This window comes from Plectropomus leopardus, chromosome 16 (assembly GCF_026936395.1).
Source record: "Plectropomus leopardus strain MGB_pleo_1.0 chromosome 16, ASM2693639v1, whole genome shotgun sequence".
In the NCBI taxonomy this organism is placed as follows: Eukaryota; Metazoa; Chordata; class Actinopteri; order Perciformes; family Serranidae; genus Plectropomus; species Plectropomus leopardus.
In genome coordinates, this window is record NC_142191.1 from 17400695 (window position 1) to 17418728 (window position 18034).

Sequence of the window (18034 nt, forward strand, 5' to 3'; positions counted from 1 at the left end):
AATTTGTGCCAAATTTGGTACATGAGAGTATATCTGGGTGAGAATGCTGGGTTCAGAGAGGAGTTGGACGTACGACTTGCATCTGGTCTTGTTTTTATTTTTCTTTCTTCTCAAACTTTGTTGATTTTCCACATAATCACAAAGCTCTGGTTACACTCCTTCATTCATTCAATAAACACATTATTATTTACGACTACAGTTTTGTTACTACAGAGAAAGGGAAGTAATGAAAAGGAAAAGGAACAGATGCCCAACCCTAATCATCGGACCCCAAATTGCATTATAAGCTCTTTCATGAATGTTGACGCTAGTTACTGTGTTAATGTTTGTCCAGTACGCCTGATGTGGTTATGTAATAACTACAAGTGGTACTACGTAATGTGTTATTTTGATCATGACCCTTATGGCTCTTATTCTTGGCAATATTGTTAAGCAAGGATTTTTAATTTCCTCTCACTGTAAAATACAATTATAAAGCTCAGTAGCTGAAATCCTAAATAGATGACATGTCATTAGCGCGAGCTCTTCTGAGGCTGTTTGACAGCACAGGGGGAGGAAAAGCATTGTTTTAGCCACTTCCTGTATAACCCGTTTTTCAATACCAAGTGTAGCCAGTTCTATGTACTGTGGCTGCATGTCAGGGGATTCACCCAGAACATTTTAGAAAAAAAACGTCTAAATACAAACATGTTTACCAAAATATTTCTAAAAATCAACTAATATAGCAGCTATATATTTAGTAAATGGTGTATTTTGTGTCATATTGATGCCACTGTTTGTGTATGGAGGTGTATTTGACTTAGTCAGCACTTAAGATGCCATAGGACTTCTCAGTGTGTGGCGTTGTTAAAGGAAGGAATAGCTGAGGACCAAGATATTTGCCTTTGGCATCTTCCTATTTATAGGTGTTGGCGAATTCCTCCGCCTGCTTGTGAGAATGGCTCCGTGTGGGGTGTGCCACGGATAATCAGTCACTCCCTGTGATAGTGACAGAGACACGTCATTGCTCTATTTTAGTGCAATTTGCTAATTTGAGCACAGAAAACTGTCTATGAATCTTCGCACCTTGTCTGACGCGTCTCCGGTTTAATTTGGCTAACATTTAGTGGTTGTGTCCCGAAGTCTCTCAGAAGCATTCAGCCTTAAACGGGTGCTTTGGCAGTAATCAGCTGCGAAGACACGAGTACACTCACATAGTGTCAGACTGGTTTTGTGGAAATGCTGAGTAACAGCAGTGAGCTCATTTCCAGGGTGAGTGTGAGGCCTGGTTGTGGCCCATGTGGTCTGCGCTGATCATACCCTCGTGATGCTGCTCTTAAAGAGAAACTTGTGCCACTCCCCTACACACCCTCGTGTAGTTTCACTTCCATGACTGCTCACTGCTGCTCGTTTCATTTTGACTTGAGACAGAATAAGAAAAAATCCCAGCAGTTGTGGTTTGCAGTAGGTGTACTGGTTAGTTATGTCTGTCCTCAGTGTGTTCAGAGCCAGTCTCCAGATGCTCTCCTCTGTGTTAATGTGGCTTCAAGGGCTTTGAGTTTCAGCTCTGGAGAACTGGTTTGTATTGGTTAAAAAGAGGAGGAGTAGGGCTGAAAGCATGGCAACATTTTTTAACAATTCAGTGAAGTCTTGAACTGAATCCAAGTCTGAATAATCTGTCTGTCAGATGTCAGGAGCAAAATATTAAACTAGTTTACTTAAGCACCCAGCTCATATGTCAAAGCCGCATTCAGAAATTGCGGCAACACTTTTTCATTTCAAGAGAGGGAACACATTGCATGGTGGCAGTTCTTCTGTGCTCTATTATTGTATCAGAACTATTCTTAGATATTAAACTCTTTGTCCCTTTACTGCTCAGTCACAATTCATGTGTGGTCTGACAGCAATAGACCCATTTCCTTTGCCTGTACCCCCCTCACCACCACAAAACACACTCCTTCATCTTTGTGCTGATCCCTGTTTGGGGCCCGGCTGGGTGAACCCCTCCCTTCTCCTCCTCAGTAGCTGGAGGACTCCACGTTATTCAGCTCAGAGGATGTAGTGAGTAATGCTGTTTCAGCCCCGTGGCATTCCTCTCTCTCACCACAGGGCCTGAGCTCCCATAAACCAGGCGGAGAAACTTTCACTGTCTGTCAGGCTGCCGTAAGATGAGGCTTCAGGCTGGAGACCTATGTGGCACTGCAACTTTTGCTCCTCCAACACAAAACGAGTCCGAAGTGGGTGGTGACACTGTTACTCATAAGAATTTGTTGAAAGGTTTGACTTCTTCAACCTGGCTGCAAATGTTTCACGGAGTTTACAGTTCTTTAATCATTGCCAGAATGAAATAGACTTGTGTGTCTGCTTATAACAACTTGCGAAAGTAGTGCAGCCCCTATATTTTGTACATATTTATAGATTTGTTTTTTCCAGAGCTGGATACAATTGCAAATATATTTGCAAGCAGTTTTGTAGGTCTTGAAAAAATATTTAAAGGCTTTGAATTCAGTCTGCAAAAAAGGCATGGGATGGTATTAAAAAGTTTTGCATTTAATTTACCAAAGTCTCAAATATTTTCTCTAGTTTGCAGCAGCAAATTTTATGACTTTTTTCTGTATGGGGTTTCTGGCTGTCAGTTATTATAGTTAGTTGAGTTATGCACCTATAAAACTAAAAAAAAGTAGATTTTTTAAAAATTATGTCCAGGAGGCCATTTAATCACTGTTTGAGGAGTTTCCATCAACACAGATAAACCTGTGAGGAAGCTTGTTGATATTACACCAAACTTTAAGAAATATGGTATATAAACAACTTCTCATGTGTTATTCTCAAAAAACAGATAAATCTAGAAACACAAGATTAAAGGTGTCACATGTTGACAATACTCTTGTTGATTTAGCGTCAACATGATACATTAATTTGCTTACTGACTAAACATTTTGGATTTTGTTGCCTCAACTTTTTGGCAGCGTCCATGGATAAGCTATGCTATTCTAGTGGTAGACCATGGGAATGAGAGGCAAACCATTTCAAAAACTAAGATTTCTATTTAAAATAAGTGCTGGTTGGTGAAACAGGTACATGCCAAATTAAACACCAACTCTTGTTCAACCCATCAGTTTGTCCTGCTCTTCCACAGTGCTAGAGAACTGAGACTTAGTCATGTTTTTGTGCCCACCTGGAGTCCCATTCATGTTCCCTCTCTACCTGGTATGTTGTTTCTTGTTTGGTACTGGAGTGAGCACACCTATCAGTCGTTGATAATGTTGGTGTCATTGAAGTTCATATTTCCAAGAGCCAAGGCAGAAAACTTAAGATATTATCAAACATGTTTGATTTTACTGAACAAGCTTTTTTAAGGCAGCTTGGGCTGAGTTTTATGACCATCTTGCAACAAAGCATTGAAATCATGGGAACCTAAATGAGGTGAAACACTCACAATCATTTTATTCTGCTAGTAGAAAATTGTCTACAACAGAAAATTCCCGTAAAAAGTCTTTCGGTGTAAGGCAAAAATGACTGATAATATCATAAGACCTTATTGTTATGCACTGCTGGAAAGTACTTAAGAAATTGATAAAAGATAATTATAGGTCCCTGGAGGTTTTCTTTGGACTGCATCATAGTGAAATGGGTATCAAACTGCACTCTCTTTTTTAAGGGTCTTAAATTACACTTTGTGAATCCTGACACTGACACTGAGTTTTGCATTGTAGTGTTGAGTTTTCATCGATCTTTCTTCGGTCCTTGTATCTGAGGTGTGAGGAGCTATCAGCATACACTGGAGCGACCTAGCATCCCATTAAAGTCGAGGCAGCCTGCCAAAACAACCTGCTGCGATGTCAGTTTCCTAAACATGCGTCTCCAGATTCAGATTTAATCCCCCTGTAATGAACTGTACTATTTTCAGCATCCTTTACCAGCAGGTGATCATAGCACGTACAACCTGTTATTGAAGCTAGTTTATGTATTTGTCAAAAGGAGTACAGTGTTAATGGTTAAATCTGTCCCTGACTCGTTGCACTGAGCCTCTATAGTAGCTTATTCACTGAGAAAATAACTTATTTAGGCATCTGTCTGATGGCACACTCAGTTTCTCTACCTCTCACTCTAAAGACCCCGAAGCCACCATGAAAGGGCTGATTGTTTTCTGAGGCCTTATGAGTTTCATTACAGGTGAGATGCAGCCTCTCTCATTTCAGTCCCCCTTCTAGTTCTTGTTGTCGTTGCACTCAATACAGTCCATCAGAAAAGTTCCCTGAATCACAGCTATTCATTTTTACTCCCACAGGTCAGCCTGCCCTGTATTTTGTGTCGGCCACTTAAAGGGGGAGTCTGATTTTAATTTTAACCTTGGCTGGAGCTTATCATTGGGAAAGGGCTTGGCCAGAGTGCCAACGTGTTGACTCAAACTTCACCCAGGCAACTGAACACCTCACCTGGTGACTGGGTGGGGAATTTGGCAGCGATGTATTCAAAAAGGGCCAGGCTCAGAGGTTGTCCCTTGACAGCACATGCATACAAAAACATGAATTCCTATACGGGGCTGTTGGAAAATTTGCTCTTCCTCTCTGGAGGCCATAAAGAGCCTCTGGTCGTTGAGGTTTTGCCTTAGTGGAAAATGGTAACTCCTCCTGCAGCACAAGTGATTATTCCAGATCTATAACTGGGTTTTCACTTTCTACCTCAGCTGCCAGTCAGAAATAGGTTAAAAAAATTGCTGATTTGAAAACTTTCTTCCCCAGTGCGGTTGAAATTAAAACTGGGCTCATAATATGTATTTTTAACATTAATAATGAGTTTTGGCTGTTGCAGTTTTGCCAGAAAGTAACAGCAGACTCCCCCCGCCTAACTCCAGCTTTCTCAGTCTGTGCCTTGAGTCAGAGACAGGATGCTGGTCATGCAGCACGCCCTCATTATACAGTATCACTCCTCCTTACTGGTCAAACAATGGGACCACTTTGTAAAGGACTAGCCCTCGTCATGCTTGTGCGTGCAGTGGCATATTGCAACAGACAGAGAGATAAGTGTTACTTAAAGAAGAGAAAACACTCTTAAAGTAATACTTCACCGATTTTCAACCAGTTTTGTTTCATAACAATGTGGGTTGTATGTGTAAATTAATTGTAGAAAACTTCCCTACATCTTAGCAGCACCCAGGTCTCCTTGCTCATTTCTCAGCTCAAATCTGCCAGATTTTTGCTGACTCCTGGGCAGTTGCACAAACTGCAGATTGTACTTCTGCATTTTTATATGCCTGCCACTGTGGACACAAAGAGTATAGAAGCAGATCAAGAGACAGGCCAACCCCTTTCTCTCTCAAACTCAGACTCAGATCATATGGTAAAGCTAGGAGTGCTGATCAAATAGAAACCAGGATTCTGTTACTGCATTGCCTTTTTCTCACCTCAGATGTTTTTAGAAACACATTTTAGCTTACTGTTTACCTGTAAATTGTGAATGTTTGTTCCCAGTTGGCTGCCATGTTGTTTCCTGTAGAAAACCAGCCAAGCTCATGGGAGAGTTTAGGAGTTCAGTACAGCACAGTGTACTCTAGGAGCTGAAGGTTTTCTATCACTTCAACAAAAAACAAATGCCACAGCCCTTTCCTTCTGTTATCTCTGGTTATATTGCACCAATTGAAAAATGCTTTGACAGCCTAGTTTTGTGAAAAGACTATCGTTTCCTTGTAGTGAGATACTTCTTTAATTTAGAGAGGTGTTATTGAGTGTTTTAGAGTGTACCTGTATTTGTCCTAGAGGAGGTAGACTGTATCATTACTATAGCCAAGTCCGTACTCAGGCCTGGGAATGTGTAATACAATGAGGGTTTTTCACCAGATTAGTGTGGTACCTGAGTATGTCACTTTAAGGTTGGATTCTTTGAGGCTCACCAGTATCTGTAAAGCCTTAAAAGGCCTTTTCACAACTTCTCGCTCTGCTGCAAGAAAATTAATTTATTGAAAAGATCACTTCATTGGTTTTTTAGTTGTGATCTCTTTTTGTGGACTACTGAAATTCACCATCATCTCAGTCTGTTTTCCGGGAAGAGCAGGATGTGAATTCTTTAGAGTAATGCAGTCTTGAAGAGAGTTTAACTTCAAATCAAATCAAAAGTACATATTTTTCCTATCTGTGGTGCTGTTTATAATTCTAAATTGTTCTGGTGTGAGTCGCTGAGTGTTGGAGATATCGGCTGTAGAGATGTCTGCCTTTCTCTAATATAATAGAACTAGATGGCACTTGGCTCAAAGTGCCAAAAATACATAAAAAACTCAACAGCAATGTCTCCTTTCAGAAATCATAACCCACTTACTCAAGATAACCCACACATTTTTCTGTGAGCAGTTTTATGTAGGAGCCATTTTCTTCTACCAAACTACATCTTCTGCACTCGTGACAATGGTGTCCCCCCTCGGCTGATCTGTCTCATTAGTGAACTCAACTTAACAAGCAGTCGCCTCCCATCCATGAATAGATGTGCATTTCCTTCTGCATGGTAACATGGTTGGCAGGTGTAGTTCGGTAGAAAGAAAATAGCTTCTCCGTGAAACTGCTCACAAGGTCTGCGGATTATCTTGAGATTTTCTCCTTTCTTAAATCAATATTAAATCAGTTCCACTTTAACCAAATCAACATGTGTCTGCCAAGACAAATTAGAACTCTTTACTTATGTTAATGTTCATGTCTTCAGTTGACGAAGAAGTTCCTAGAGGGTGCTGACTTTTTAAATTCATCTTTGTATTGAGGTGATGTGGAAAATAAACTTTTTTTCCTTAGTGTGTGTTTAGAGCTGAAATGATAAAATAGTCAGGAACTATTTTAATAATCACTCATTTCGGTTTCATTTAATAAGCAAAAATAGTGAAAAAGTGCATCTGTCTCTCTGGTTGCTGCTTCTCTTTTCTTATATTTAACTGACCATCTTTTGGTTTTTGGACTTAACAATGCGTGACTTCTCACTCATCGACAACTCCATAGTTCCTCCCCCCAAGTACAGAGTCTGGGTGTTGTCCTCAATAGCACATTATCATTTGAAGAACCCATCAATAATCAAATAATCATCAATCACTGGTCTGCATATTTTCACCTACGCGATATTTCCCGTCTCCGCCTGTCTCTCACAGATGATAGCACCACCATCCTCATCACTGCTCTGGTCACCTCCTGCATTGATTACTGTAACTCTTCTCCCTGCTCTTACGCTAAAGCTCCTCCATAACCTCAGCTGGTTGAGACCTCAGCTGCTCTATTATACGATTCTCTTTCTCACCTTCAAGGCTCTCCACAGCCTTGCACCTTTATACTTCTCTGCTCTCCTCCATCCCTTCACACCCTCACGTACTCTTTGGTCTTTCCTCTCCATGCTCCTCACTACACCTCCTGCCGTTTATCTTCTGTGGGGTCCAGAGCTTTTAGCCACGGAGCCCCTCGTTTCTGACACTCTTTCCCACAAACCATTCGTGATATCGACTCTCTCCACACTTTCAAATCCCACCTCAAAACACAAGAAAAAACTCTTAAAGTAATACTTCACCGATTTTCAACCAGTTTTGTTTCATAACAATGTGGGTTGTATGTGTAAATTAATTGTAGAAAATTAATTGTTGACCTTTTACTTATTTTTAGCTTTTTACTGTATGTTGTTTTACTTACAGACGTGGACAAATTTGTTGGTATCCTTACAGCTCATTGAAACAATGTTTAATTCCCCCTTGAAAACTGATCAAGTTAAAAGCAATTGTCTCTTGTATACCTGTGTTCATTTGGTATGTCATAGAGTAAAGTATGTAAGTAAATGTCTATTTTCATTAAATATGGAATTAACAATAATGGATGCCAATTACTTTTGACACTGTCAAGTTATTTCTGAGAAAATTGTGGCTTCTTCTATTTTCATGGAAGGGTACCAACAAAATTGTCCATGTCTGTATGTTCTGATATGTTGTTGTTTTATTATTTTTGTATCTGTAAGGTGACCTTGAGTGTATTGAAAGGTGCCCATAAATAAAATCTATTTTAGTATTATTATTTGAAGACCTCACCGTGGACTCTTGGAGGTTATGATTTTTGTCACAGGCAGTTTTTTGCTATTGTTTTTAACTAAACAGTAAATGGACTACTCAGAAAAATCAACAGATTGATTGATAATTAAAATAATTATTTGTAGCAACCCTGTGTTTTAAGACTTTTTCATTCCTTTTCTGTGCAGGTGGTAAAAACCATCGGCTTACGTGAGGTCTGGTACTTTGGACTTCAGTATACGGATAGCAAAGGTTACCAAACATGGCTAAAACTGGACAAAAAGGTAAGATCCATCTTTAAAATACATTTTCTACATTTTCTTTCATAATAACCCTTCTATCTTCTAAATTCTGATGTTTTTTTTAGGTTTTTAGCACTGGAGGAAAATGTTTCCTGTGTATTTTATACTTCATTATTCCATCATGAGTCATTATAACTGTTAATGCCATACAGTGATATGCATGCTGCTGTGGTTAGGGTGAATTTGTTTTAAATATTCCTTTTAATGGAGTGAAATTCCACTATCAGTACATTTCATAATACCCACCACCTACATACCTACATGGTTATTTCACTCAGTGTCTGAAGTCTGTCCCAGTTTTAGCAACACCTCCCTATGAGGTCAGCTTCCTTAAAAAACAGAGAAAGAATGCATTCTTTCTGAGTTGCAGTGTTTGCTTTCCAGTCAATCAGTAGCCACTCTATTATATATATATTTATATGCTGTATTGTGGCTTCACTTCTGGCAGCTGATGGTCTGGTTTCTGTGTGCCAGTGGGTCGTACCTCACGAGATTATTTGACAAGAGTTTGAACTTTTTGTGAACCAGAGCAGGTTCACTGGTAATTCCCTGTTGTCCCTGAGTAAACACAGGTCACTGTACCTTCACTAACTGTTTCTCCTCAAGGTGCTCACAATGTAACTCGTTAAATCTTTCATGCAAAAAGCAAACCAATCACAGAAGTAAAGTCAAGCCTGTAAGTGAGCAGTATTCCAGATGCTGAGATTGTTTTGGTATCACAGTTTGTATATCATCTACTACCTCCTGCAGCCTTTTAGACCACTTGGTCCTGCATTAATGAACTCCTGTAGAAGAACTCAACTGATTTTACACATCACAGCCTCCTTATCGGTCTTACCTTGCTGTGCAGCACTTTGTAAACCTTGTGTTTGTTAAAATCGTGCTATATAAATAAAGTGGATTGGATTTGATTGCTGCCTGTTTTGAGTTAGACAGAGACGAGTTCTGTAGCATTTCATCTTCAGGCCTCAATTGTGGCTACTAGCCTAATACACCTGAATTATTTTAAGGTCTTTGCAGTCAAGTTGCATCATGGGCAATGTAGGTTATGACAAGAAAAAGGAATGTGTGGAAAAAAAAAAGATATCTGCAGCATTTACCATAGACTGTAAAAGAAAGAGCAAATAGACTGTCTCTGTCTAATCTGATGAATGTCTTCCAGGCTGAAACAAATGTAGGAAACCAGGCTAATATATCTAGAGAAGAGTTGTACGTAGTCTATTTGCACATTATAATCATAAACAAGGGTCAGTGGGAGAGAGAAAGGGTCATATGCTTGCCTCAGTCAGCAGCAGTAAACTGTATACTGTGTGCTGACGCTGCGCTGCAGCTCATCAGCACAATGCCTCGCTCAAACTGGAATATTCCCGGCCCCATTCTCTCCATCAAGACCGCTTGGTTCCTGTTTTGAAGTTAGAGGAAGAGGCACATTGTGTAAACACATACTGTGGCCCAGAGTTGTTAAATTGTATTTCCACTAAATAAGTGCAGTAGATCCCCTTTTAGTAAGAGTAGTGCACCCATGAAACTGAGGAACTGTAAGAAGTTTCTGAATTTATTTAACACTGACGCAGAGTATTCAAGTTGCTGATTTTTATTCCTGTAAGTACAATATAGCTTTGCCAGCTGCTCAGGTATAGTGTGCTTATTTGCTTTCTTGCCAACAGTTTCACAAGAAAATTGCTTCCAATCTCACATCTCTGTGGTAAATATAGTTTATCTTAGCATAAAAAGTTGAAACGGGAAAACGGCATACTGACAATGCCAAAGTGGCAACCTATGGTGCTGAAAAATGAAGCTGTCACAGAAAGGCCAAAAGCTGCAGTCTCTCAACTGGCCACTTGAGGCTACGGGAACAAGTCAATCCCCATAGACCCCCATGTTAAAATGCCCAACTTTATAGCAGAAATATACATGTTGACAACCCGTAGGTCTGTGTAAATAATTTTCTCATTCATGGCAACTGTGCCAGGGTTGGATTTTTAAAGAAATCATCTCGTAAAGTGACTCGTGATTAAGTCTGTGGCCGTTTTGAGTGGTTATCTGCAAAGGTTCGATACAGTCTGTGAGTCAGATCCACCCATCTGTCCTCCACAGCTCCACCTCTTGTCCAAATACGGACACTTCTGGCTCCAAAACTCAAGTTTTGGCCACGGCCAAAATGCTGAACTCAAGGCTAGCAGTCACCCATTTTTCCAGTCTTTTTGCTAAGCTAAGCTAGCCGACTGCAGCTACATGTTTACTATACAAACATGAAAGCCATATCAGTCCTCTCTCTCTAAATCTCAGCAACAAAGCACATGTGCTATTTCCCAAAATGTTGAACTATTCTTGTAATTCTCACATGATTGTGTATATTAAAAAACATGTTGTTATTTCTCTCCAGGTGTCATCCCAGGATGTGAAGAAGGAGAACCCGCTGCAGTTTAAGTTTCGGGCCAAGTTCTTCCCAGAGGATGTGTCTGAAGAGCTGATCCAGGACATCACCCAGAAGCTTTTCTTCCTGCAGGTGAAGGACGGCATCCAGTGCGACGAGATTTACTGTCCGCCAGAGACAGCCGTGCTGCTGGCCTCCTACTCTGTTCAGGCCAAGTTTGCAGACTACAACAAAGAAGTCCACCAGCCAGGATACCTGCTGTCTGAACGCCTGCTGCCACACAGGTGAGACGTGCTACGAGTTTCCGAACAGCGAATCAAGCTTTGTTGTTATGCCTCTGTGCAAGCCATAGCCATGGTCAGAGGCAGCATGTTTTTGTGTTGTTCATCCCCCGGACATTCTCTTGAACACAATATCTCAAGGACACCTTGAGGGAATATCTTCAATTTCACCACAAACCTCCACTTAGACTCACCAATGAATTTATTAGAATTTGGTGGTCAAAGGCCATCGTGACCTCACAAAATGTTTTTGGCCATAACCTCAATCATTCATACGCTGATAATGACAAAATTACTCGGGAACAGAAAGGTAGACATTTGGACAAATATTGAATTGGTGACACTAATCTTGGTTGTCCACCTTGAAACTGTGCTTGTAGAGATTTTCCGTGCTGGCGGGTTGAAGATGTGTGTGGAGCATTCAAGTTTTCACGAAAAGAACGTAAACTTTGATTGCAACATGGCTGGTTTGTATAGGCATACAAACACGAGGCGGTAATTCTAGTTTTATTGAAGCCTTGATCAAGAGGCACGGTGTGTTGTGTAGTAATCCACTTTACTTATTATACTGAAGCAATTAGGGTTGGCTCAGGCAAAAAACAATGTTGCATAAGGTTATTTTTAAAGAAGAAGAAGAAGATGCAACTGTCGCATGTCCACTCGACCCTGGCAGCCAAGGAAACAAGCAAGCAAGTTTTATGATGTTTAATGATGAGTCTAGTTCATTTGAATCATTTATGTTGGGGTTTCTTTGCCAATTTTTTTATATGATCTCCCTTTGCCAGTGTATGAAGATGCCAGTTCAGCTTTCAAAGCATGTAAACATAGATATATTCATAAATATGAGTGTTAAAAGATAACAGAGTATCTTATTGGTTGCACTAGAGCATTCAAGAGATAGATCAAAGCATTATTACATCTTTAATCATCGAGTGCACCGAATGTGCCAAGACAGTGGCTGTGTTCTTTTGGTGTTTTCATGGTTGAAAGCCTTCAGTGATTTGGGTGGGTGTGTCAGGGAATTCTGACAGGCATGTGCATTTGTATTGGCCCCAGTCATCACCTGTAAAAGTCAGAAGTAAGCAATGAAGCGTGAAAAAACAGCAGCTCAAATATGTGCCCTCAAGGACATTATGATGTCTCTTTTTAATTCACATACTGACCACCAGACATACTGAAAGTCTGGTGGTCATTGTGATGTCCTCTGTAAATATGTCTGTACAGTGTGTCCTGATGTGGCATTGCTGTTGATTTGTGCTGCACAGACTAAAAAACTGTGAAGGATAGTGTCAACTGCCACTTTTGCATGCATAAGAGCAGTGGTTCCTAAGTGGTCCAGTCAGTGTCCAGATTTCTCCATAGTCATCAGTTCAAAGTCCACACATTATAGATTGCCACATATTCAGTTTTATTTCTCAAAATGTAAACACCATGATGGCTTAAAACACAAACAAATGACACATTTTGCAAGAATAAACAAAAACAGCACTTCAAAATAAAATCCCTGTGTTGGAAATCACTTTACAAGAGAGTACTTCAAAATAAAATGTGTTTTACACACTTGACATGTTTCTTGTGTCACTTGTGGTCCACTCAGAATAGACACAAGACCCACTTTGGGACTGTGGCCCATATGTTGGGAACCACTGCACGAGAGGACAGTAATTTCTGTGGTTATTGTTGACTTCTTGTTGCCTTCAGATAGTTGTATGAGGCCCAAGCATGCCACGTGACTGTCACTGTTTTGGTGACGAGATGCTTTTAAGAATCAGATGTTAATATTAACATTTTCCTTGCTAGGATTATCAAGGTGAAATGATTTTGCTGTTCATTTTAGTATATAATTAAAGAAAATACAAAACAAATAGAATGGTTTCAGGGTTTTTTGGAAATGGGTATGTTGATGTCTGACGGTGCACAAAATACATCAATCCCAACTCAAAGTTGCAGTGCACTGCTGGAATGCCAGTAGCACACACCCTGTTGCACCTCTGCTTTGTCACAGTGAGAGGAAAGTCAACAGTACCAAAGTTAAAAACGCACACTACACCAAAACAAAGTTGGACTTTGCACAATGCAATGGTTGCATGAAAAGAAAGCCCTTAAAGGGAACTATGCCCATTTTCAGAATTGATGTTATTTTTATGTTCTAAGACAGTGCAAAAATATAAGTGACAAACAACTCTCTCCCTCACCCATAACCTAAAGTGCTAAAACTTCAATTTATTATGTGATGGGGTGTAAAGTCAGAAGCTGCTCCATAGACAGTGAATGGTGAAAGTTGTTATAGTAGACGCTGAGAGCACTCAGGTGAATGTTCTGAGTATATGGGCACATTTTCGGTTTCAGAACTGAGAACACTATAGTAGAATCCAGCTCTTTTGTAGAGAATCGCTATTGTTCACAAATATTGATTGAACTTTCTTTTGCCATGGAAATAACATTACATTTTTTAATTTAGGTGGTGTTCTCCCTTAAAGCTACTTCTTAAATTAAAGCCAAAAATCCAAAAGAGCCAAAGATGATGTAGCTGATCTTAACTGTTGTCTTCTCTCCTTCTAGAGTCCTGGAGCAGCACAAGTTATCCAAAGAGCAGTGGGAGGAGAGGATTCAGGTGTGGCACGAGGAGCATCATTCGATGTTGAAGTGAGTATCTGTTTTATACAATCTCACAAAGCGGCAACCCCCTGTGCAGAGAAAAAAAGCCAGTGTTGAAGTGCCAAAAACTGCAGTTCTTCAGCCACTTTAGGCAGGCTGCAGAAGCTAATCAATCCGTGTGTTAAAATGTCCATCTTTTTAGCAAAAATAAACACGTTTACAGCCAGATACAAAAACAGTTTTGGTCCCAACAGCTCATTTAAAAATTGATGACAGTTGTACACGGAATTAATTTGTGTGTGACTCACCCATTTCATGTTTCATTGAAGCTTAAATTATCCATATTTAAGGGCGGGGCCGCTTGAGAGACAGATGGGTGCTGTCCGTTGAAAAGTCAAGGTGACAACTTAAGTAACCATGGCATGTTCCCAGATTTACAGAATAAAAGTGAAGCTATATCTTTTGCTATTTCAGTGTGTTTTCAGTTAATACGTTTATTAAAACATTTTGATGGCCTAAAAAAAAGTCTTGCTCAGAGTTTTGTGTTTTGTTTTAATGGTTTTAAGTATATTTGTTTTTTTTGCTGCTGAAAATTAGCTTTAGCATTATCACAGTTAAACACAGACTGTAACTGCACCCTGCTAACCAAACTAGCAGCTAGCATTTGGATTAGCTCCTTAATCTCGTCCAAATATGGGCACGTCTGGTTTCAATAATCCACGATGGCAATGGCCAAATTGTCAAACTCAAGGCTTCAAAACAGTCCGCAAGCCATAAGTGTCTATATATTATTCTATACAGTCTATGAAGGTTTATAACATTACATTTAAACAATAACTTTATGTTGTCCATTGTCCACTATGGCAGGGAGGACGCTATGCTGGAGTACCTGAAGATTGCCCAGGACCTGGAAATGTATGGAATCAACTACTTTGAAATCAAGAACAAGAAGGGAACAGAGCTGTGGCTGGGAGTGGATGCCCTAGGACTCAATATTTATGAGAAGGATGACCAGTAAGCCCTGTATTTTTTAGACAGCCCTGCTGTCAGTGCCTGTTCTGTCTTTTTTTGCCTGCTGCTGTCAGAGCTGCAGCCCTGTGACACAGAGCTAAACTGGCTGGACCAGATCCATGTCTGTACTTAATCACTATTCCTGTTTCGCTGCAGACAGTATGACAGGAATAACAATGAAGGCCAGTGGATACAGAGTTTGGGAGGAGTATCTCCAAAGACAGTTTAAATCTCAGTAGTTCGTATCTTATATATTATATCTCTGTATTATCTTAAATCTTTTTTTTTTTTTTTGGGAGGAACATTATTTGCAGATTTGAGCTGAAGATATAGTCACAGTATATTGTTTAGAGTCTGTGCCTTTGGTGCATATATTTGTGTACAGTGACGGAAATGATTCAAGAAGTTTATTGTCATATGCACAGTAAAAAAACAGCCGTTTACACCAGACAATCAAATTCTTAATTGCCAGGCTCCTTTCATGCAAAACAATAATAAAATTAGAATAAAAGTTAGATTTAAAAAAATAGTATGCAGAAACAAAGACCTAAGTTAACTTGAGTTAACCTGAGTTTCACATTAAACTGCACTTTGCCTCGTGCAAATAGTGCTATATGCATTAATGTAATATTGCCAGATAAATGCTTTTCAGTATTTTCCACCCCTGGTTGTGTATGCGTCATCGTCTATATAGGATAAATAGGATATCTTCTGTTCACAACTCTCCTTATAGTTACAGTTACTACACTACAAACTACTGGATGATAAAAACAATCCCCTGTAGCACAAAATACACACTTGTGTTCCATTTATCTTAAAGGTGGTTTACATAAAATCCATGCTATACATTTGCAGACTTGTCCAGGTCAGAGAAGTTTATCACCACCCATTTTTCCTGTTTAGCCATAGACAGTATGACAGAAAAAACATAGTTATTCCACTTTTGTATTTGTTTGTTTCGAAGATTATTTGTTTGGCATTGTGCTGCAAGGGAAACCTCCTATTTGTAGCCAGAGTCCAGCCTGGTCTTGGCTGTGATTGCCACTTTGTTTATAGGGCAAGACAGTTGGGTAGGTAATCACCCTCTATTTGGTGAAATGACTTGTGGACTCTCCCGTGGCTGCTGGCCTCGTCTGTGGGGTTACTGAAGTGAAGTCTGTTGAAGGAGCACTTCATCCCGATGCCTCTCAGTTGCTGCACCCGATGCTGGAAATCCTTTTAGTCGCACTCTGCTCTGACTGTTGCTCGCTGCCAGATTGTAGATCTTCCCATACTGAACTGGCCGCACTGTGTCAGTTTTCATGCCAGCGTCTATTGAAAGCAGCGTGGTCTGCTTTGTCTGCTCTAGGGAAGAAGTGAATATAGCAACTCAGTGACAGGGTAAAGTTTAGCATGTCAGGTCTTGGCTTTATGTCAGCTCGAGAAGTCTAAATGATTTAATACTGTAACTGCTATCGTGTTGAGTTCATCCAGTCTCTCATTCAGATACTTTTTGAATCTTAACTGTGGTATGAGGCTTTGAAAAGAAGAGTGAGAAACACATTGTTAAAGAACACACAAGGTCCTTATTTCTTAAGTTCTCGCTGGGATCAGCAAAGAAATGCCTCTCCTCCACTGTGCCCTCTGCTGTAACCATGGCTACGCCGACTGGTTTTTCAAGCTGCGCCGCACTTCAGAATGCGAGGCTAACCTACAACACTGTCTCTCCCATGAGGGCAGTTGGCCCACAATGCAGTGCTGCAGCCAAGGCTTTGCCGAGGCTCAGTCTGGTGCCGGCTTAACTCCTTAGGCTCTGCTGCTCTGCCAGCCTGCTATTGCTCATTTTTAAAGGAGAGTTTTAGAGAGGTTTTCTTGATACAAAGTGTTGTCGTAAATATCACCCCCCTTAAACAAACATATAGTAAAACCTGTCATCAGATTCACTTATTCAGATGTTGGATTTACAGTGAAACACTGCTGCAAACTACCACCTTTTTTTTTTAAATTTAATACTTTATTTTTATAGAAATGCCCAAATATACAACAGAACATGTTGAAGCAGTCAGTTGGTCACCTATACATTCATTCTAATGTCAGATATCATACAATAATGGCTCAGACATCAGCTTGTGAGGTCAAGGACACAATCCATTTTTCCCAGTATTGCAAAAATTTATCCACTCGGAGGTTTAGTGAGAAAGTCATTCTCTCCATATTCTGTATAGTATTCACAATATCTATCCAGTCAGTCACTGCTAGAGGAACTGCCTGCAGCCACTTTTGTGTTACAGCTTTCTTGCTGGCCGCTGGTAGTATCTTTAACAGATACCTGTCTTGCACTTATGGATAAGCTGCGATATTTCCCAGATATGCAAACTACCACCTTTAAGCATCTGAAGTGCATAAAAATAGATGCATTAATGTTCTCTTACTTTTTTTTTTTTTTACTATTTACTGTAACTCAGTAGTAACTTCAGTATCTAGTAGGAATGTAACAATCCATCATCTGGATCTCAACACATCGATTCAGTGATCAGTGATCCTGTATTATCAATGCAAAGTGAAAACATCGATACAGTCATCTTCAAGATACATCTTTATTTTGAAATTTTCATGGAACATTTGTGTTACCACTTTCATCACCTACTTCACAAACATTCAAACAGTGCTAGTGCCAGGCAGATAAAGGCGAGCAGCCAAGAAAAAGACAAGGATTGTTACTGGTATCATATCATATCAATCATAGGCCCCTGAATTGAATCTAATCAAATTGTATCGTGGCAGACTTTGTGTTATCAGCAAATTTTGTATCAGCGTCCACAGAATCTTATTTACTGTATCATGATGAAACTTATGATTTACACTCCTTAGTATTTTGCTGCTTTGTTTTTTCGTTTATGATACAGTAGACATGGGTTTTGTTGTAATGACAACAATATCTTGACTTCAGTGTTAGCTAAGTAGCTAACATAATGCTACGTTAACAGAGACACTTCTACACCAGCATCAGTGTCCGGATCTGCCCCCACAAATTGGCTTTTTTGTCTTTGCTGTGATAGTTTCATGCACCTTGGAATAGACGGTAACTAAAGGAGTAGCAGTGATGCCATCAGCGCCTTCCTGAAAAGTTCAAAGGTTTTCAATGAGAAGTGCTCAGATCGGATGCACAAAAATGCAGGAGAGCTCTGAAAAAACACTGGGTGGGGCGACCTCATACGGTTTCTCCTTATTGGCACTCCTCAAAAAAACATCATGTGGCCCTAACTCATGTTTTTTGACAGACTGGCAGCTATTCTGATTATTGATTAGTGTCAGTTTTTATAGCAATCTGTTGATAGGTTTCAGCATCTGAAACTGTGAGGATTGGCTGCTTTTACTGGTCTTTTAGTAAACTGAATTTATATAGCTTCTTTACTTAAAGTCAGCAAAACAAGCAATTTGAAGAACTTACTTTAAGTTTTAGGACATTGTTTCAGATGTTTTC

The 18034-nt window shown here is 39.9% G+C and overlaps 1 protein-coding gene across 2 annotated transcripts in view; it reads left to right on the forward strand.

Annotated features, from left to right (window-relative positions):
• Nucleotides 1-18034, forward strand: part of ezrb (ezrin b) — a 46256-nt gene that overhangs the window by 11572 nt on the left and 16650 nt on the right. For both annotated transcript variants that reach the window (XM_042503520.2, XM_088089722.1), the window contains 4 exons: nt 8191-8286; nt 10691-10965; nt 13525-13608; nt 14428-14574. In XM_042503520.2, coding sequence (XP_042359454.1) covers nt 8191-8286; nt 10691-10965; nt 13525-13608; nt 14428-14574 — 602 coding nt within the window. The remainder of the gene's footprint in view (nt 1-8190; nt 8287-10690; nt 10966-13524; nt 13609-14427; nt 14575-18034) is intronic.